Source organism: Scaptodrosophila lebanonensis, unplaced genomic scaffold, assembly GCF_003285725.1.
Source record: "Scaptodrosophila lebanonensis strain 11010-0011.00,11010-0021.00 unplaced genomic scaffold, SlebRS2 tig00000043-arrow-pilon, whole genome shotgun sequence".
NCBI lineage: Eukaryota > Metazoa > Arthropoda > Insecta > Diptera > Drosophilidae > Scaptodrosophila > Scaptodrosophila lebanonensis.
Window position 1 is genome coordinate 6,188,325 of NW_022060545.1, and position 21,923 is coordinate 6,210,247.

General features: G+C 36.8%; 1 protein-coding gene across 1 annotated transcript; it reads right to left on the minus strand.

Annotated features, from left to right (window-relative positions):
* Window positions 1-533: 533 nt before the first annotated feature.
* LOC115622351 lies at window positions 534-5,384 on the minus strand. Its single transcript, XM_030516265.1, has 8 exons — window positions 4,839-5,384; window positions 4,551-4,765; window positions 4,339-4,495; window positions 1,762-2,703; window positions 1,480-1,708; window positions 894-1,056; window positions 717-819; window positions 534-662 (listed from the first exon to the last, which is right to left on the minus strand). Exons 1-8 carry the CDS (start codon window positions 5,382-5,384, stop codon window positions 534-536), a joined length of 2,484 nt encoding a protein of 827 aa, XP_030372125.1.
* Between the last annotated feature and the right edge of the window lie 16,539 nt (window positions 5,385-21,923).

Genomic DNA, 21,923 nt, shown 5'->3' on the forward strand with positions numbered 1-21,923 from the left:
GTTTGCATAATTAAGCTGAAATACCTTACTACCAAAAAAAACTAAAATAAATCTATGATTTGCATTCAATGGGTAGCAGTTTGCCCCAAGCAAATTACCACAGACACTCATTCAAGTCGAGACATTTGGAGGGAGGCAAATTTAATTAACATTTTGGGGTGTGATTATTTGCGCTTTGATTGGATTAAGTCACGCCATGCCACTCTTTAAGTTAATTAAATTAAAACTTTTAGATTTTGACAAATTCATTGAATATTTGCGCTTTGCTGTCCATCTCCACTAAACCGAGTTGAAAATCAATTTACTTTGTGCAAAGCTAATGAAATGGAAACCGCTCACATCGACAATGAACTGGATAGTCCTTGCCTCACAACCTTTGCTTCAAGCACTCTGTGGCTTAGTTAATTGAGCTGATGTCCACGATGAGGTGAGCCAATGGAAGATAATGTAAATTAGCTTAAACGCATCATTTAATCTATTTTGTGATTTATTTTACTGCAGCTGTGTTCAGAATATTAAATATTTTAAGTGTCTCAGTTCAACTTGATGACGAGCCGCGATTGCCATTTCTTATAGAGAATCTCCAAGCCCAAAATAAACACAGCAATAGCATAGGTAAATATAAGTATTAACAGTGCAGAGCTCACAGTATCCATATCCACCTGGAAATCTAATATGTTTATTTAATTAAATAATACTACACCTATTGAGCTCACATGCAAATCAGAAGTAGAGATTTTTCTCACGCATGGCGGCTTCCGTGAGTGCCACACCTTGATATTGTAGCTTAAAATGCCAGATTCAGTAGCACGTCGCCAACTAAAAGTGCAGCAGAGAAATGAATAATGAATGTTATCTAGCTCTTCAGGAATACTATTTATATTTGATCTTACCCATAGGAAATGACCTTTCGCATTGGTGAGTTTTTTTGCATGTTCACGACCATTTTTTGCGGAGGAATCATGCTGATCTCTGTGAGATCGCATATGTCACGTTCGGAAAACGTTTCGGCAATAATTTTATAGGCCGCAGCAACATCGACATGAAAAGCAAAACCTATGAAAAATTTGTAAAAATTACTTCAAACAGATCTCAATTTTACATGCTTCTTATTCCTTATATCGAACCAATTGCTGACAAAGAAGCGAATAATAAGAATAAAATGCAGGAATTGTGAAGACATTTAAAATAATAAATATGTGTATATATTCAAAATTATTAGGTAAAGTCAGCTCAATCAATAAGCATTGTTTGAAAAATTAATCATTTTAAGGGACCCTTCCTTTAAAGGCTATTTAGCGAATCTGAAAAAAAATTATTAAATATAGATTTTTACAAAAAAAATACTAGTCTAAGTAATAAGTAAATCCCATCATTTTCAAAAATGTAGAACTATACTTTGACGTATCTCTGTTTTCGGATATTTAAATAGGTCGTATTTAAGTTGGATACAAATGTTTTTTTTCAAGCTCCACTCACGTTCTGTTCTCACTTTAAGCAAGCCAATGTCCGGCTCCAGCCAATTTGAACCTTCGGCAACCTTGGCATGGGCACCCGTTTCATGGCTATGCACAATATCGCGATAGGACTGATTAATGTTAACATTAGATTGCTCAGATTGCTCGCCACTTGGATCGTTATTATTGCCAGCTGGCATTCTTATGATTTTCTTAGCATACAATTCTATGGACACGGGATCTTTGGTTTTCTGTAAATAGAATTTGATACTTCCTTTCCTTTTGAAATTCATACACAACTTACTAAAAAGTAGTCCCGGGTATAAAGAATGTCCTCGACGCCCACTTTCAGGGAACTCTGCACCAAATCCGGGAGCGTTCTGATTGTCTTTGGTCGCTCCATGAGTAACGATCCAACAATACTGGCCGAATAGAACTGATAGATGCAGAAGGAGAACAGCAGACTGGTTATGACAATAGTACGACCGGAAATGAATTGTGTAGAAAACCCCAAGCCCTGCTGACAAATGATGCCAACAAAGAAGAGCACAGACTCCAGGAAGAGACCCACGCGTTCGGGTGATTTCTGCCGTGCTGCTCGAGCATCGAAATAGTTACGAGCGCGCAAATAGCAACGGCGTAGGAATCCACCAGTAATGGGCCGAGGCGAAAACACAGTATTTGTCTCAACAGGCAATGCACTGACACGGCGCTCCTCTCTTAGTTCCTGCGCCTGATAATGCGATAGTGGTGCCCCGCCCTTGGGCTTGATAAGGGCCATGCCATCATGAGGCAGCAACTTCCATTCAATTGTGGTTAGCAACCAGAGTATGAATACAGTCAGCGCACCACTGACCACAATCAGGATCCAGACATCGTCGGTGAACGGCTGCAAGAAGACAATGCGACGATTTTGCGTATTCCGCGGATGTCGAAAGATAAAACATGGTCGACTCGACCAACTGCGACCAGCCACGTCGACAAACTTGTGTCGCTCCAGCCAGTAGAAAATCGGCGAGCCACCAATATCTGTCTCATTGCGTATTAGCGCTCCAATCATGCCGTCAAAGCGACCGTTCTTCAAATAGCCCCAGGATGTGGTGCGCGCCAGCACAAATGTCCAGTTAAACATGTCACGCACCACCATAAGCATATTGAAGTTAAATCGGTTCATTGTGTCGATGTGCGGACTTATTGGATTTGACACATAGTCCATAATCGAGCCGCTCATATTCTTGTTTGTGATCTGTAATCAAAGGCGTAGTTAGTACAGCTAAACAGCATATGTAGACAACGCTTGATGCAAACTTGAATCAAAATAACCAACAACTATGTGCTAGTCAGCATTAATATATGTAGTATAGCATGATAAAACAAGATAGAACGCTACAGTCGAGCAAGCCCGACAGTAAAATAGCCTGTACTCTCCACAAAAAAGAAAAATTTAAAAAAAAAATTAAATTATTTAAAAAAATTAATGAATTAATTAATTAAATTAAATTAGAATACATGTTTATGTTCAGTTTAAACAGCATACATTTACATCACGTACCTATGCGTGTTTATATGCGTGTATGTATGCAGCACAAAGTTGAACCAAAGCAGCAACAACAACAACAGCTGCGGGCAGCGCTGCCGACAGAGCTGCAGGCAGCGCATTAGCAGCGATTTTACTTATTTTACTTATAACTTTCTTCAGAATTGACCTATCATGATGAAATTTGGCATACGGACACATTAGTACTAACTGGATGTACCTACCAAAATTGATTTCAAAATTCCGAGAAATACGGAAGTTATATAATAAAAACACGAATTGCGGGGGAGTGGGGGGGTGCATCGAAAAAAACCTCAAACTCGTACTTTCTCGGTCTTAGGAGAATATGGAAACCAAGTTTGGTTATTCTAGCTCTTATACTTTCTGAGATCCTTGCGTTCATACGGACAGACGGACAGACAGACGGACAGACGGACGGACAAGGCTATATCGACTCGGCTTTTCATCCTGATCAAGAATATATATACTTTGTGGGGTCTGCCACGCCTCCTTCTGTGTGTTACATACATGCGCACAAAACTAGTATAGCCTTTCACCCTTTGGGTACAGGCTATAAAAAAAAGTAAAATTATAAAGAAGCTATGGATATAATTATTTAAATTATTATTTTTTAATTATTTTGTTTGTAACAAGAGAGAACGCTACAGTCGAGCAAGCCCGACAGTTTAATACCCTGTACCCAGGTAAACTTCCGTCACTGAGTTATATGCGCCCAAAGCAGCAGCAAAAAGAGGAAGAAGAAGAGCGAACTTTTTGCTGCAGTTTGTGGGGTATGTACTAGTGAGAATTTGTTTCCCTAATTGTAAACAACAGTAGATATTTATTTATAAATTATGTGTGCAAAGTTTGGTTTAGGTAGCATTTGAAATGTGGACGCTATTGACGAAATTCTGTGAAATTAGTGCAGCTTCCCAACAGTAAAATAATTATTTAAATCGGTCCAGTAGCTTAGGAGCCTTTTCAATATAAACAAACAAGCAATCACAGCTTTCTTCCTTATAATAAATATAATAAATATGATTTGTTAAAAATTATTGTTCGCCCTGTTTTCTAAGTTCTGTTCAAATTAAATATATTTAAGATTACCTTTCCTGGCGTTTATTTAGAAGTGAAGAATATTTGTCTATGATTTGAGCCTCGATTGTTTTTAGGAATGTAAAATGAAATATTAAGGAAATATTGATCCACAAAATATTTACAAGAAACTAGAAACATTTTTTGGTCTCTTCTATCAGTTAAAATTAAATTAATGTAAGACACTCTGTTTAGGAATATTTAATTTATTTAATCTAAATGGAATCATACAGCTTTTAATATACTTACCACGATCATGGTCCGGACTTTAGCGTGCTGCATATTAAGGCGCCGCACCACCGTTGCTTTCATGCGAAACCAACGATGCAGTTGCATGCCATCCGGAAGTGTGAAGTAACCAATGTGCGTCATATTGACACGTCCGCCGTAGGTGAATCCGGGGTTCCTTGACGTTGCAAATATTTGTCATTTGCCATTAGATGTGCCAGCATTGCACTTACCAGACATCGTAGAGCGTGTAGCTGGCAGCATCAAGCACACGCTTGGCCAATGTCAGTTCCGTGTTTATGTAGAGGTTTAGGCCCTCCATGTAGCTTTCAATAGGCTCAAGCCCATCAGGTGTCGAGTTCGTCAGGTGGGCTCCGCTCATATGCAGCGCATAATCCTCAATCAATAACCAGTGATACTTGTCGTTGTAGAGCATCTTGGTGGAAGCCTTTGAAAATGATATTGCAGAGCGCTCTCTAACCCTGCTATGCCGACTCAGTCCCACTCCGACTCCCACTTACCTGCTCCAAGAAGCGACGACTTAGTATGCCGCATGCCAAATCCACGGCCACAATTTGACGCTGGGCTTCCAACTGCAGCACATTGTTCAACCAGTCGGCTCTGTTCAGTGCCGGGCTAAAGGTGGCACGACTGCCACTCCCCCCTCCCACCATGGGTCTGCCACGCTTTGTGCTACGCTGCCGCAGCACATCGAGGTAGACGACTCGCAGAAAAGTGAGTCCCGTCCCACTCTTAATGACATTGCTGCCGCCATAGATACGCTTAATCAGCTTGATATTCTTTGCTTCAAATGCAGAGCGCAGTTTCCGCAACCCAACGTTTTCATTGTTGACCGGATTGCGGCAGGTGAAGTAAGTTATGCGTGGGATTTGCTTGTGTTGTTGCGCGAACTGTAGGAGCAGGTTGCCCTGCAGCAAAGCCGTATGCTCCGCTTCCAGCTCAATGCCCATCGTTGGCCATTCATTGTCGTCAACCGCTGGGCTCAATGGAATCAGCAGCGTCAAAAGCAGCGTCAATGTCAAGCGGAATATTGAATCGTTGCACATTCTCTGATTTTGATGCATTCAATGCGGCTTTAATTCGACCGATCCGCCATTTTATACGACTTCAACCGTCTGTGTAGTCATTTATTCATCAAATGCCCTTATGTCTGTCAAATATTTTTTTTTTAATTTAATACCAGTTTTTGGCGTTAGCCATAAATCGCTCATGAAAATTTCACTTTTCTTGTCAACTGACATCGACCCTATCGTTATTCAATTTCATTCAATTACATTTCATAATTCATTCAATTCGCCATGTTGTTCGGCTGTCCTTTGACAACCACCAACCAATATTCATGGGAATGTGTGTTTGTCAATATTCATTGTTTGTATTGGCGATTGTCCTTTGGGTATTTCATTTAACTTGTGTGCGCCCATGTCACAAATTTGGACAGTTTGTCACTTTAATTGCATTTTTATTCTAAGGTCAGATTGAAAAAAATAACAAACACTTGTCTCATTTTATGTGAAATTAATCTGTAATGTGTTTTATCAATTTTTTAGTAAAACATTTAAATTACGGCTCCACAATAGAAATAATTAGTTGTATTAATTTTTACTCTGCATTCCAAAGAGGTACATTTTGGTAGAAATAATGGTTGTTATTTTTAAAGAATATACCTAAAATTGTTCAATTCACAAAAAGAGTTTTCTATTATCAACACCTACTACATCAAGAAGAAAATGTTTTAATTGAACATCAGCATCGCTTCTCCTTTTGGTTCTTACTTGACTTCTCGACTTGAGGTGTGTTGTCAGCTTCAGTTCCATAAATCAGTTACTTACACCATTTTCTGTATTCTCCTTTTCCATATTTAATATAGTGTTCTTATAGTAGATATAACTACATTTACAAAACAAGTATCTCATAGTCATGTCATGCTGACTAAGAATATATGTACATATATACATTATGGGGTCGGAGATGGTCCTTTCTACCTGTTACATAATTTACGTAGCCCAAACATACCCTTTTTATCCTTCCGGTAAATGGTATAACAAGTATCGATAATACCTTAATGTAAGACTCATTTTAAATTTATTTACAATATCAATAAAAAAGCTTATTTGTATATTTAAATTGTTATTCTGTCCCGTTAAATACTCCAATGTCAAAGTACGGATCATGGCTCACATCATGGATGACCTACACAAAATATTATATATGAATTATATTTATATTTAATAATGCATAAATTATACTCACATCTTCCGGCTGCAAGCCCCTACATTGCCAGATGCGCAGAGTAAGTGGACTTTGAATTTCGGGATCTCGAACCAATTGTAAGACATTGAATATTTCAAACACAAAGTTACGTGCAATATTAAAGTTTTCAAAATATATGGATTCTAGGTGCTTGCATTCCCTTAAAATAATTAAAACATCATCTAATAAAATGCTATCAGTCTCATTTTCGTTAATCGAAACATATATTAGTGAAAGTCTCTTTAATTTAGTCAATCGGGAAAACAATTTCACATCCAGCTGATTGGTGAGTCGAACAATTAATGTTTCCAATGATATTATTTTTGTTATTTCTTTTGTCTCCTCCAAATCAATATATGCTAGTATATTTAAATAGGTAAGAGTTTTGGGGTTTTTTTGGGAAAAAGCCTCCAGCAGCTTTTTAAGCGAGCCCAGATGATGCTGACCATCAAGTTTAAGCTTACTTAGGCGAGGTAATTTAGCAATTGCTGCATATTCTCTAGCATCTTCCTTCATATTTAAATTCAATTCTTGCAAGTTGTTGCAGTATGGCACAATGTCTGCGAAGTTTCCATAGATGCTGTTATTCTGAAATTCTATATAATAAAGACGTGGATTTGATATGCAGCATTCAACAAAGTCGTTAGCGCTCATCTTAGCATTCAAAACTAAAACCTCAAGTCCCTTTATAAAGCTTAAACTATCAATAGAATAATCTAAAAAAACAAATTCAAATTTGTTAAACTGTGCATCATAGTTATAAATTTACGAAAACTCACCATCTACCGAAATGTGTAAAGCATTTAATGTTGATATGTCCTTAAGTGCTATAAGAATTCTTTCGAAAGTTTCCACGTGTTCTGAATCAAATGACTTTCGAGCATATTTCAAATGCATGTGTTGAAGTCTGGGGTTTCTTTCAATCGCACTAAATAACATGCTCCAATACTTCTTCTTCTCCTTGGAACTCCAACTGTGTATTTTTTCATATTGTTCTTCAAGGCGGATCAAAACAGTTTTAGAATTTATCAATTTTCTTTCCATTTCCAAAATAATGTTAGCCTTTATAGAGAGCTCTTTATATAGAGTGGGCCATAGCCCTTCGATAAGTTCCCCAAACTGTACAAACACAGCGGCAAAATTAATAAGGTCTTCATAATTTGGTTTTAAATAGGATTCGCAGTTAAGTTTTATTTGTTTTAATATTTCTATTAGACAATACTCGTTCAATTTAAGAAGAGCTGATTGCTCTATCTTTCCAGGGGTAATTCTGTTCATGTTCGTAAGTAAGGCTCGTTTACGTTATTTTACTATATATTGGAAGTCAGCAAATTGCTGAAAATCTTTAGATATATCGTCATATGCTTTAAGCGCTGCTTCAACTGAACTAAAATTTGTTAATCTGAAAGCAAAGAAACAGAATCAATAAAAGAAAAGTTTATATATGATATATTCATATTTGTCTATAGTAACTCAGACCTGGAAAAGCATCTTCCAGATACTCAACTTTTTAAAAAGCAAACTAAAGAAAACTATGTACGAATAAATACAATATTAATACGTATACAAGCTTTAACAATGCTAATACTTAGGTTAACTAAGTTTTAATACCAAAAGCAACAGAAAGTCTGTGATACACAAAATTACAGAGTACTTCATAACTAGTGTTGGAAAATGTCGCAAATTTAATAGTAAAAACCAAAAACACTTATTATTTACGAAATCAAAATGTGAAATGTTGTTTGTAAACAAACATGAGTCGGCTTGAATATTTTTATATTACATTAACGATAACAAATTGCTAATTTTCATATTTGTTTCAATATTTGTGTTATTTCGCTTGTTCCCAACCTCAAAATGTGTTCAAATACTATTATTATTGTTTTAATTTATTTTATTCAACCAAATCAAAGCACGTTTCATTTCATGCCCTTCATTAGTTGGAGTATTACGTAGATATATTCTTTAAACAATATTCAGTTGCTATTCAATACATGCGAAGTAAGAAAATAGAAAAAAGATTTAAGTGGATAGCAAAAAGCCGGCAAAAAGGCACTAGGCAGGCCATAATTACCTTCACAGATTATTCTTTATTGCTCTTCCGTCAGTTAATGTAAACCTTCTTACCTGAATGTACCGCTTCGTATTCTTGTTAGCTTTTCATTATTTAATTTCACTTCTGTGCTTTGGCCGACTTTTCGAGTAATTTTTTAGTTCTCGTTTGGCCTTAAATATAAGTAACAATGCCAAAGACCAGGCACAAAGTCATATTTTCTTATTATCTGCGCTACCCTCGTAATAAGAAAACCAAAATGGAATTATTAATGGCATTGTCCATTTACTGCTAAGTGGCGCAAATTACATTTTTGTTTATTTTCCTTGAGCTTTCTTAGTTCTTCCTCGTTTTCCTTTATTTTTGTTTTGTTCTTGTCTTTTTTTTAAGCTTGACTTCATGGCCTTGTATGCTGCTGGCATCTCTTGTTTACAGATGTACCTTTGCACTGCGTTATTTATTGTTTCAACCTCAATATTTTTATATGGCTCTTGGCGTTGAAGTCCTTAATTGTTCTTCGAAGCAAACGAGGCAAGTCGAAGTATTTGCCATGCGCGTCGGAGCGCGTGGCTTTAATGGTTCGACGCTTCACTAACTTTGCCAAAATTTGTTTGCTCTTAAAGCAACAGCAACGCAGCCAGAAAGCATTTCAACATTGCGTATACATAATATTGTATGACCAAGTGTCCTGTAAGCCGATTTAAAAGTTGTTCAGCTTATTTTATACACTGGGCCCAATACGGACTGACTTCGAATTCAATTAAAAACAGCAAGCCGCAGAATATAGTTTTTGTAAGTTCTTTAAGTACCTTAAAAAGGACTTAGAAATAGAACGTACTGTGAAGAGCATCGCTTTTTGGTCTTAAATGCAAGCACCACAGCCCATTCAAAAACCATTTGGCCACTTCATGCAAATGCAAAACAGCCAACGGCTAACAAACACTTAAGCAACTAAAACAAAAAGAGAAAAGCTACTACAAGCAAACTGTCACTAATGAGTGGTAAAGAGCACGTTTGCAATTCAAAGACACCAATAAAAAGCGAGCAGTTTTAAACACAAAACAACCGACAACGACAACGACACTAACAAACAACAACAAAGACAATTTCAACAAGAAGTTGGCCAAAGAAACTTTTCCATAAAACGGACGGCGTGCACATTTTGCGTGCAGTGAATATTGGCTAAAGTGTCAACGACAGGGCCCGGGCCATTCGCCAAAGTAACGCTGTCCTGCCTTTTCGACTTGCTTTATGGAGCTTGCAGCTGCAGTTGTTCGCTGCAGTGGCAAGAAGTCAAAGTAAGCGGTCTGACAAAACCGCAACAAAGGCATGCAAAAGTGCAAAGTGAGCAAATGCAAAGAGCCAGTAAGGGTCGCATGTTGCACTGTGGAATAAGGCTGTCAATTTGTGCACAAAAATGATTAAAATCAATTGAAAAAGGAGCATGCCCAAAAAACCAGAAGTTAAACAAATGAAAAATAATATTCAGCCTTTGACTCATGAAAGAACTGTAAACATATAAAAATAATTAATGAGATTAGAATTGTTTAAATAAATATTAGAAAAAAATTTGAGAATAAAGAAAATAATTTCATACCCTGCGCCAGAAGGCTAAAAAGGGTCCAATATTTGAAGTAAGTTTTTGTAAGGCATGCATGTAACAGACAGAAGAAAGAACTTTCTACTCTATAAAATAAATATATTCTTATTCTATTATAGTCAAGATATATTCTCTGTTTGTGAGTTCGCCTTTCCGTCTGATGAAACACCAAGATTTTGAAATAGAATATACATACATTGAACAATGTTGTTATGAAGACTCCCACTTCCCAAGGATCACATGATGATTATTAATTGGTATTAATTTTTGGAAAAAAAAGCAGCAAATTTCAACAGTCTTTTAAAAAAATATTTCTAATTTTAAAAAGCCATAAAGTACACAATTTAAAAACCTAAAGCGCAATGCCAAGTCTGGAAGTCATTTAAACGATTGAATATATTATAATATAATATAATTTTTTTTTAAATGTAATCGCTAGTATCAGTACTTATGACGGTTAGTCCTTCCCACAGAAATCAAATGAAGTTTCATTTTCTTTTACTATTCAAGGCTTCATTAAAGTCTGGATGTTTTATTTAATCGTTAATAATATAGTTCGCACACACTGCTTCATTGTTATAAAATATTGGGACTAATAATTTAGTGAACGAAACATGCAAAAAAATCACTTTTTTATTGCTGATCATCACCAAGTCTTTAGGCTTAACTAAAAATTTGTCCGAAAACTGTGCCATTTCAACCACTGTGCAACGGGGGAAAAAATAGAGGAGTGGGCTTGAGAGGTGGCTGCCAACAGCGCCAACGACATTTGCATGCAAATGATGCACAGTTGACTTGTACTATGCACTCGATGGTGGGACCGGAGGTCGGAACTGAGTGTGGCCTCCAATTGGCCGGACGTGAAGGCATTGGCTTCGTCTCGCTGCAGATGAACTTGTTTTGTGCTAATGAGATCAGCATGCAAATCGTTGGTGAAATGAACTCGCATAGACCAGCAACGTGAGTATCTGGAGATGAATTTATTGGAAGCAATAAAGCGAAACCGACCAATGTACTTTTACTTTTTGCGAATAGATTTTAAAGTTTTTGTTAATATTTATAAGCACGCCTCTATACTTATGTATGTATACCTGAGCAACGCATCCAATTACTCAATTTTTGATTCAACTTATCAACAATATAATCATAAATGCTAGAATGGCTTCAGAATATATATTTGTACTAAGCGTACTTTTTTCTTGGAATTGTCAGGAAAAACCAAACTAAAAAAAAGCTAAAAGCAATTTAGTGGGTTTAGCTAAAGTTCAACATGTTCAACCCTAGAATATCCTTACGAAGGCACATCACGAACAAAATCATTTTTCCAGCTCAGTTGCTCTGACACGTAACCTGCTTAGATGACAGCAAAGCTCATGTACGTAGTCTATGAGTGCCAAATACAATATAGAGGTCAGATATGACTACGTGTGCTCATGTAGCTCAGTAAAAGCAAATAAATTCCACTACATACTACACCAAATCAAATCAGTTTTTACTAACAAATAAGTCGGTCTTCTTAATCATGTACTCATCTTTAACTGTGGAATATTTACTAATTTGTAAGCTGCTATTAGGGGACCCCTTACATATATACGACAAAATTATATTAATTCGTTCCTTAGTGTTCTTTATTTTTAACGATTCTTCGATTAATGCGATCAATAGGAAGCTACTGTAAATATTATTTAACGATCAGTCCAATAGTTATACGTACAAGTATATGGCTTAAAGTAAGTGAGGAATTTGTATAAGCCTCCCAACTTTAATATATTCCTTAAAAACATGCACATATTTGAATATTCATAGAAGTATTATTTAAAATGAAAGTGTCGATTTGCACATATTATTTATATTTTATGTTTTTCAAATAAAGGGCTCCGCTAACTTTTTAATGCATTTCGTTTCAACAGGAATTTCCACTTTACTCCAGTTTTCATTTCACTTTCGCTTTTCACATTAATAAGCTCGGCTGTAGTGCGTCATTTTTCTTCATTATGCAGATGCCCTAGTTGACAAATTCGCGACGTTTTCCCCTCCGACTTATCGCTTCACCGCAACTAACTAAAACGAAAATAAAGCTTCATAGCGAGCGTTTATCCTTGAAACAAATTTGCATTTCTGAGTCAAGCGCAATGACTGACAGCTGTGGCATTTGTTGGCGAGGCATCCGCAGAGAGACTACTTAGGTGGAAAATATGTACTGTTGTTAAAGCTCTCCTTCTTAATGTTGCCATTGAAGTGACAGAAATGTGATACAACTACTGTCAATGCAATTATCATTGTCCAGTTGTATATAAATCGGCCATCAGCATCTTGCTTCTGTGCCCCCTTATAAAAGCGCATCTGTCCCAAGGCATGAAAATGGAGCCATTACATGAATCAGTGCCCAATCCCTGTCCCCTGTTGCTCTACCTTATTGCCAACTACGCGGTTTTTATGCATTTCTTTCTTACTTCTTCTGCCAACCACCCAACCACCCATAACAGAAAGTTGCCACGTCAACTAAAAGCCACGCTGAGTGCATTTTGTTGATTTATAATAAAAATAATGTTAAAATATATTACACAATAATGAATGCGCGGCAGGAGTAAAAAGAAAGTAAAGTGCTGGGCTGGGTTGGGCTGGGCTGGGCCGTGCTGTGCAGGAGCTCATAAAAGCAGAGCCAGATATAAGAAAAGACGCGCAAAATAACTTTCAAGTGAAATAATAATATGCGCCATTTTATGCATTTCTCTGGGGCAAGCCAACAGCGCACCTTGCACGCTTCTGTGTGTGTAATGCGTGTTATGTAATAGTTTTATTTTTTATATTATTTCTATTTTCCCTTGCCTTCAAAGGCAACACAAGCCGGCAAGCCGTTCTGACGTCCTTGCAACCTGGTCGTGTTCAAATTGCAGCATATTTCTGCGATGTGGCGAAAAATGCACAAAACTTTGGCCTGAGACATCGCCTGTGCACTTAACCAACAACAACAATAACAACAATACTAAAAAAGCAACAACAACAACCAAAGAATAACATGAATAACCTGCGCATGAAATGGCGGCAAAATAAGCGTGGCCGTAAAAGCAGCCACAAACTTTCGCCCAACAACTTTGACACCTCAACATTTTGTGTGTTGACAACGGCAGCCATGTTAATCCGCTGCAGTGGCAGTGGCAGCAACAGCAGCAGCAGCAGCATCAACAACAGCAGCAGCAACAACAACAACAATAACAACAGCAGCAAAAGCACCAACAACTCAACATCGGGCAAGTCGCAAAAAGTTTGTGAAACTTTAAGGGCCACAACAAAAACAAAAATGTGTCAACAATGTGCACCCACATGGCGCGTAAGTAATTTTGATACAGAATGCCCGCATATTAAAGCAGATATAAAGTATTAGAACTATTGAGCGTTTATATAATGAAATAATAACGTTCAGTCTCCCTGCAACCGCGCTATCCTATTCATTTAACTTGTCGAAAACATAAATTTTGTTGAACAGCATTAAGATTTCAAGAACTACCAAAAGCAAATATCTTTATTTGTTCAAGTATATGTCGGAAGAAGATTTCAAGAACTAACAAAAGCAGATATCTTTATTTGTTCAAGTATATGTCGGAGAGCTGTCCTCAATTCTCTAGACAAAATGTACTTTGTGACCAAAAAAAGCTTAAAAGACTCTTTGCAGAAATAATATCGTATATTTAATTACCAGCGGATTTTCAAAAGTATTCAAGCAAAAATCTTTACAATAATACTATTTTATTTGTACTTATAAGTTTTATGGCAAGTGTAAAATGTCCGTCAATCCAAATCATATTGGGAATAAGGTTTGTAATTTAATTCATTCACTTATCCTCATTTAGGTTTAGTTTTAAGTGAAAGAAACTAAAGCTTCACAGAGAGCTGCCAATCACACAGTGAGATAGCAAAAGTAAAGAGCCCTATTTCTGTATGTTTTGTATTGGAAATAAATGAACATAAAAAGGTTACTCTAAAATCCTTATCTCTAAAGTGACAGTTAAAAGTTGTATTTCGAGTGCAGAAATAGAAAAGTTTCAAAATTTCGGCACAATTATGTTGAGGCACTAGAGAGCACCTTATTTCTGCATTGATCATTCCTATGACAGCTATATAAAATAATGTACAAATTTTCTTGACACTTTAAAAGATTATGAAGCACCCACAAGCGTCTCAGCGAAGATGGCAACTGCTTCCATTCAGCTGATGCCGCTTGTAACACAAATATCTACACTTATGAACGAAACTTATACATCACTTCGTTCGAATGCTCTTAAACATTTATAAATTAATATGAACAAAAATTGTTAGCACCTTAGTCGCACTTCACTCCGGTATTCTGCAGTGGCACAAAATAAAATACAAATATTTAACGTATGAGGCTTGGTGCCGGCCGCTGATTTTGGGAAAATACATTTTGATTCAACTTTTATACTCTGTACATAAAATGTACAAGAGTATATTAGGTTTGCGGGAGCTGAAAATGTAACAGGCAGAAGAAGGAGTGGCAGACCCCACAAAGTATATATATTCTTGATCAGCATGACGAGACGAGTCGATCTAGCCCTGTCTGTCTGTCCGTCTGTCAGTCTGTCCGTATGAACACCTGGATCTCGGGACACCCGACTTTAGCTTTTTTACTTGTTTTTTTTTTTTTCAAATACACGAAAACGTTCTCTTCACAAACATATTTTGACAAAAAGCATAAAAACAAATCTGAAAGAAAATGATCTTAAAACACATGTCGAAATCGGGAATGATGTCATGTTTATAAATGATTTTATTAAAAAAGATCGTGCCGAGCACAGTGCGAGAACCACGATGAAGTAAAACTAAAGTGTTAGCTCTCTTGAAACTACGCTTCTACTGAAAGTCGGTGAATGCTAATATGCATAGCCAGAAAAAATCACAAAGAGTTATCAACTCATAATTCAAGAAACACACTATCAACTAAATTAAACGCTAATACTATATAAATGTGAGTGGGCAGGGCACTGCTCGGTGGCAGCTTGCGATCACTCTCTGTGCAAAATTATCAGAAGCAAGTCGGCCGTAAAATGTTGCCTAACAAGCTACTTAGTTTATTTTCTATCACATTATATTCAAAAGTTTAACAATTCAATATAAGGGATGACTGATTGGGTAATTTAATAAACACTCATTATAAACTCATTCCTGAATAAATAGTCAGAAAAATGCTCCATACAAAAAAATTTCGTGACACTTCTCTATTACCTCTTGGCAGAGCCTGCCTTCTGCAAGTTTATTTGTGGAATAATATGAATAAGTTGCCCAAACCACACAACTGACCCAATTGCGAACAATTGAATAACCTGGTGTCTGGGAAATGTTGTGACCTCCTCCATATCTTTACTATTTCTGAAAAGTGCCGCTAATGAAGAGAAGCTATATTACTAAAATAACCACCTCACCTCACAATCCATTTAGTCATTGCTTTTACAAGCGCCAATTTATTTACCTCAGATAAAGATTCAGGGACGAATACATTTCTACTGATCCTGTAGACCATCTTTCCACAATAAAGTTTCCTCTCACGTATATCTTGAATACGTGTTATACTTTAAACAATTTTCTGTTTCGGTTGGTTTTCAAGTTTCTTTCACCGCATAGAGAAAAAGTTGAGTGCAACTCACTGAAAGTATAAACAGTTTATTTCTTGCTGTCAACTTTATGAATTGAGCAATTAATGAGATAAGTTATTGCTAATGAAAACTTGCCCAACTAAATTCGCAAAGAAATATGTTTTTATATCCTTCGCGGAAAAGTGTTATAGAAAGGAAAAAGAGAAGTTTTTAGGGTAAATGTATACTCGTAAGTTAGTTTGAAATAATGGAGATTGAAATTAACAAAAAATGCTTTCTGATATGATATAAGAATGATATGATATCGAAAGCTGTAAGGTAAATAGTTCGCAACCCATCATCATGGAGGACTATAATTTTTTTGTACAGCATTAAGGGTACTTACCTGCTTAGACGCAGACGAAAATAAGTTTTTAGCTCGGTTTTCTGTTTTTTTTTTTAATGTTTAAAGTTTGCATCTTTCCTCTTTTCCCTTTAACAGTGCCTAACATTAGAAAACCATTCAAGCACCGTGTGACCTACTTTCAATTGTCTCAACACGCTAGAGTCTTGTTGTCTTTTTGCGCAGCGCTTCAATCAAAAGCTCAGACACATATGTTACGCAGAATTGTTATGGAAATCCATAAATAAAGGCGCACAGACACATGTTTACACGCTCATCAATTTTACTGCCCGACAATGGCAGCCTGTGAGCCAAGCACACAAATAGCCGAGCCAAATATTTGCCAACAGTCATCTACATAGGCAGTCAGCCCAGCCATCTACTATTGCGGGCGAGGACGAGGGCGTGGCACTCAGACAATGGCAGGCGCGAACGTTTGTTAATATTAACGATTTGGCGCTGTTGGCGCCGTGTCTGCAATGCGGCTGCTCCTGTTGACAATAATTCACAGCACGTACCTGCAATAAAGTCAGGACCGAGCATTGCACGTATGACTTGCGATGCTTTTTATTACCAGATGCTCAGACGTCTTCCATGTACCTAAGAGTATGTGCACAACGACGAAATTACGAATACAGGTGTGGGTGCAGCTTGTATGTAGCTTCGAAGCTGCTGAGCTTGACAAATACTTAAATTGTAAATGTGTTTTTGTTTCCAATAAAAAAACAAAACCTGTTCAATTTTCAGAAAAGGCCCAAATTTCTTGAAATTCCAAATTAAATATTCTTTCAAAACCAAAAGCGCAAGTACTTTCAACTTCTGGAAACTGCAGCTATTTATTTTTAAGCAACATTTCCGAATTACTAACCAAGAAGTTAAGAACTTCGTGGTATTCATAATTATTTGCTTGTACAAAAAAATAGTGCTAAAAATTAATATGAATAAAATGTTATAATTTATGTTTTGAAGCAAAAGGTCTACACTATTATGAGCTGTTCTCCATTTTATCAACTTATCTCTGTTTTTCTGGGCTTGTTTCGCAATCAATATAATTCTGTGATTTACAGAAGCAGATTTTAAAATTTTATAAATTGTAAAAGACGACATGAATGGTTTATATAGATCTATTTGAAATCAAGTTCAATGCAACTTAACTTAATCTATAGAGGTAAAAATGTCAATGGCATATCTAAAATTAGTAATTCTAATTAAAATATCCCTTTCTTTATAATTTGTATTGCTTTCGGTTAAAAGAATATCGAAATTATGACAATTCCACAATTCGACAAATTGGTTTTTGCCTTTAGAGCCATAGCTATAGTTTGTTTTTTAACCAGAAGCAAGGCTTATAATAATATTTTTAGTTGATTACTATAATCAGGTAAAATTGAAAAGTGCCAAATGGAACCAACGGGCTTATACTAATGAATAAGCACTGTAGCGAGCTCCAACCTGTGCGTGTTTTTGGTTCATTGAAATCGCATAGACGCGCCTTTTTGGGCGCGCATTTCTGTTGACATTTCGTAGATTAAGTTATAAGTAAATTCTAATGAAGTGCTTAGGCAGTGGACGCAAAAAACGTCAACAAGTTTTATTGTGTGAAGCTGTTTATGGTCGCAGGCACGCAAACCAAATTAAGTCATGAAATGTTGAGGCCTTTAATGAAACAAAACAAAATGAACTGACACTTGAACGATGTGAAATATTTGTAGCATAGTTTTAATTCAAAGTAAAATGCGTCACATTTTCAAGTGGTTCGGAACCTTTTCGGAATATTTTTCAAGTATTTGCATGCCTGCTGTTCGAGCATGTCATTTGCATAATTTGTCAAAACAAAATGTAAAGAGAACTCTAATACAAAGTGCAGATGCCTCACACAAACACACACTGCGTATGCGTAATCTTACAAACATACCCTTGTACATACATAGGTATACATGCCAGTGTGTGAACATTTTCATTTTCTTTTCTTCTTGGTAACACATTTTCACATTTTTGACAAGCAAATACATGCAAATCGAGAGCTTCGAGGAAACCGATAAACGCCTTGAGACCGGGTCACGGCAATTGTGCAAATGTGTGGAGGAAGCGGAGGAGTGGCGGTAAAAGGCAGGTTCATGAGAAAAAAAAACCAAATCCTACTAATACCCAAATGCATGCTGTTTGTGGCCAAATCCCCTTTTTATGTTAAAATCAAACAAGAATAAAAAAAACAACAAACAACTTGATCCAAAATGGAGTAAAAGGGGTGCCTTTTTATGGTTATCGCACCCGTTTGGTTATGTTTTATGGCATATGCGGCCAAGGCGTTGGGTCGGGAGCTTAAAGGGTTAGCTGGGAAGAGCCCTGTGGACTGCATTCAATTTAAAAAGGATGTGTAAAGCGGAATGTGGGAAGCATTTAACGAGACATCCATAGGACCAAGTGCAGCTTCAAAAACTATGTATTCCTAAAGTACAGTCAATAAATCGAGCTGGTTTCTCATTTAACTGCAACTTTGAAAAGAAAAAGAGTGCTAACCATTCAGTTGGTTCTCTCAAACAGGCGTATCTGATCTTGCCACAATGTAGGAGTTTCCTTCTCTTCCCGGCTAACATATCCGGCACGAAGTGGCTTGCATTTATTTTAGTCTACAGTCCAGTCTACAGTTCATCTCCTGCTATCCAAGACCAAAAATGGATTTTAACTTATCATCAGCATGCCATTTCATTTCCCCTGTGCCACAAAAAACAGCAACAAACATTAAACATTTCATAGTTGAGCGCTTAATGCCAATGCCAGCAAAATATTCCATCATCGTCGGCATCATCATTATCATGACAATTATCATCAGCAGGAGTGCTCTTCATGCGCACGCAAGTGTCACTCAATGTCAAAGGACATCTCTTCGTCAAGCGGATGAACTGATACAACAACAACAACAACAAAAGCTACTACACAAAGTCAAACGTCGCAGGTAAAAATAACCACGCTGCGTCAACAGTATTTATTTTTATTGACATTTCTTGCCGAGAAGCGAAAAAAGCGCCAAACAAAAAACGTAAAGCGAGCGATTTACGTGAAAACACCGCGGCGAACATTTAATGCCGCAAAGGAAAACGGAAAAGAGGCACACACACAAAGAATGGATAGAAAATGGCATTTGCTGTGTGACCATAATGAGAATGCGTAAAAGTTGATGTCGGCTGCCGAGGTTATGGCTTCTGATGCTTCCGATGGCCACAGCATCAAATGGATGGCCAGGTAAATGATTTATTTTGATGTTCGCTTTAGCATCATTGGTTGAACATTTACAGCACAAAGTCAGCTTTAAGATCGCCCAGACCCAAAGCTGCTTACAATAATTTCATTAATTATACCTATAAGTACGTAAACGAGGGTGCAGCAATTTCATTTACTTCTGAAAAGGGAATTAAATATCTTCAAATTAGGAAAAGAAATTGTGAACTTCTATTAATATCTAACGTTTTATTGATGGCATAGAAGAAAATGCTAACAAAATCACTGCTAGAGGCGTACACCCATTCCATCCGCTTTCGTTAATCAAAAACATCCACAATCAACTGTTTTTGTAAGAATTGTTGACCATCTGCCCTGAGTAGAGAACAATTGTCCCAGCAAATGAGAAAATTGCTCGATAAATGTAAATAAAACTGCAGTATTCGGATACCAACTTGACACGAAGGGTAAAGCACAAATACAAGTGAGTATCTATGGCATTGGGTATCGTCTATAGTAACTACCATAAATGCAGGCCTTTTGTTCAACAATTGAACATTTCGGAAATTGGGAATTTTGCCTTCCATGCAGACAAACAAATTTTGGCCCACACCGAGGTAACAACGACAACGGCAAAGTAAGCAATTGGCAGCAGTCGTGCGTATATAAGCGGGTGAATTGTTGGTCAGCAAAATGGCTGGATGGGGAGAATGGCGATGTGACGTTTATTGCGGTTTGGCCTTTGCTCACCTAAATGTCCTTTGACCTGCAGCTCAGCTCGATTTCACGCTGTCACTTTGTTGCGTCTGATTGACGCTCTCTATTCGTATCTGGGAATCTTTTGATTTCCCAAGTGTGAACAACGGACTGGAACTCGTTGCTGTCGTAAAGTGTCTATGAGTTTTGTGTCTCTGTTCTGCTCTGCTCTGGTCTGGTCTGTTCTCTGCTCGTAGTCTACATGCATTTGTGTGTCAGCTGCAGACTGCTTTTATGAGGTCATACGAGCACAACTTGTGTTTGCCTTCAAATGGCGCTTGGTCATATTTTACAAGGTGTTAAGTGACAATTGTTGACACTGAGTGCCCGACTGTAACTTACTGAGCTTTATGTCAAATCCCCACATTTATTGCTTTGGCAGATAATCCAAAAATTTATATCTACTTCCGCAATAAAATTAATGTAATGTCCTCCTTTCAGACAGCAATTGAACAGTGAAATGCTAAAGTGCCTCTGGCTATGTAGAATTTAATTATTTTGTTGCCATATAAAAAATAATTTCAACATTTTACTATGCATAACATAAAACATAACATAAAAATACGTCAACAACAACAACAGGAATTGCCCGAAATAGGTAGAAGAAAGATAAAAATGATTATGGGCATCCGCTTCAACTTCCGGTACAAAAGCATTTTCCCTGTCACAAATAAACATTCAAAATTGTTTACAATGAGCGGAAATGTCATCAGAAGTTATGGTCATGTCAATCGTTCGTCACATCTTAATGCAAATTAAAGGTAAAATGAAATATGCAAAGGATACTTCAATGTCAACAAGACTTTCAACTTAGCAACTCTTAAAACTGGGTCAGAGATACTCGCGTGTATTTAGAGCAACTTGCCCCATTCAAGGACTCGTTCCTAAGAGGCAAAACGTAAAAGTGAAAATATGTGCATTAGTAAAATTCAGTTCTGCGTTCATCTGCTAAGCCATTTTTTTTGCTTGAGCTGGTCGGTCACTAGGGAAAATTAACATAATGGAAATGAGTGCTGTTGTTTCTCCATGGACTGTGCATCAATGTCGCAATGAGTTGCAATAAGTTGCTATGAAAGGCAACAAAAAAAGTATGTTAGTACCTCAGATACAGCTGCTGCCATATTACTCAAGCTTTTTTTTTAACGAATAGAAAATGCAGGCGGCTTTAATAAACAACATACCCCTTTGTAAGGGCTCTTACTCCTCCCCCCATTACCATCACAATTATGCTACAATCAAGTGGGAAAATAAAGGCACATATCTAAACTACAAAGAATATAGTATACATTCTTATGTTAAACCAAACATTTAATTAAATGATGCTTTTGTAAAGTACATTTATATGTGACCCTTCTTCTGTATGTCTAATATCTTTAAATGATTTTCTCTTGTTACGCATATCTAGCTTTTATATATTTTTGTAAAGCTTATAATAATTTCTCAATCTCAGTTAACCACTTCAAAGCAATTTCTGACACTGTTAAAGAAAGACCATCTTGGGTATTATGTATTACCCTAAAGCTTCAAATGAATGAGCCGTTACTGGAATATATTTTTTGCCCAACTTAAATCATATTCCATTTCTAATAGCGCCTAGTTCTTTTCAGGTATTACTAGTTCAAATGATAGTAGAAGCTTTACACAACAATTTTATTTATTCCACATTTTTATGATCATTTTACTTAGGTCTCTCTGACTTTCTTATTGAACACGAAA

Coding starts and splice junctions, on each gene's coding strand:
- LOC115622351 (XM_030516265.1), bottom strand. CDS start 5,384: ATGTGCAACGATTCAATATTCCGCTTGACATTGACGCTGCTTTTGACG. Junction 4,496..4,550: donor TACACGCTCTACGATGTCTG/GTAAGTGCAATG, acceptor TGCAACGTCAAG/GAACCCCGGATTCACCTACG. Junction 663..716: donor TCTCTACTTCTGATTTGCAT/GTGAGCTCAATA, acceptor TTAGATTTCCAG/GTGGATATGGATACTGTGAG.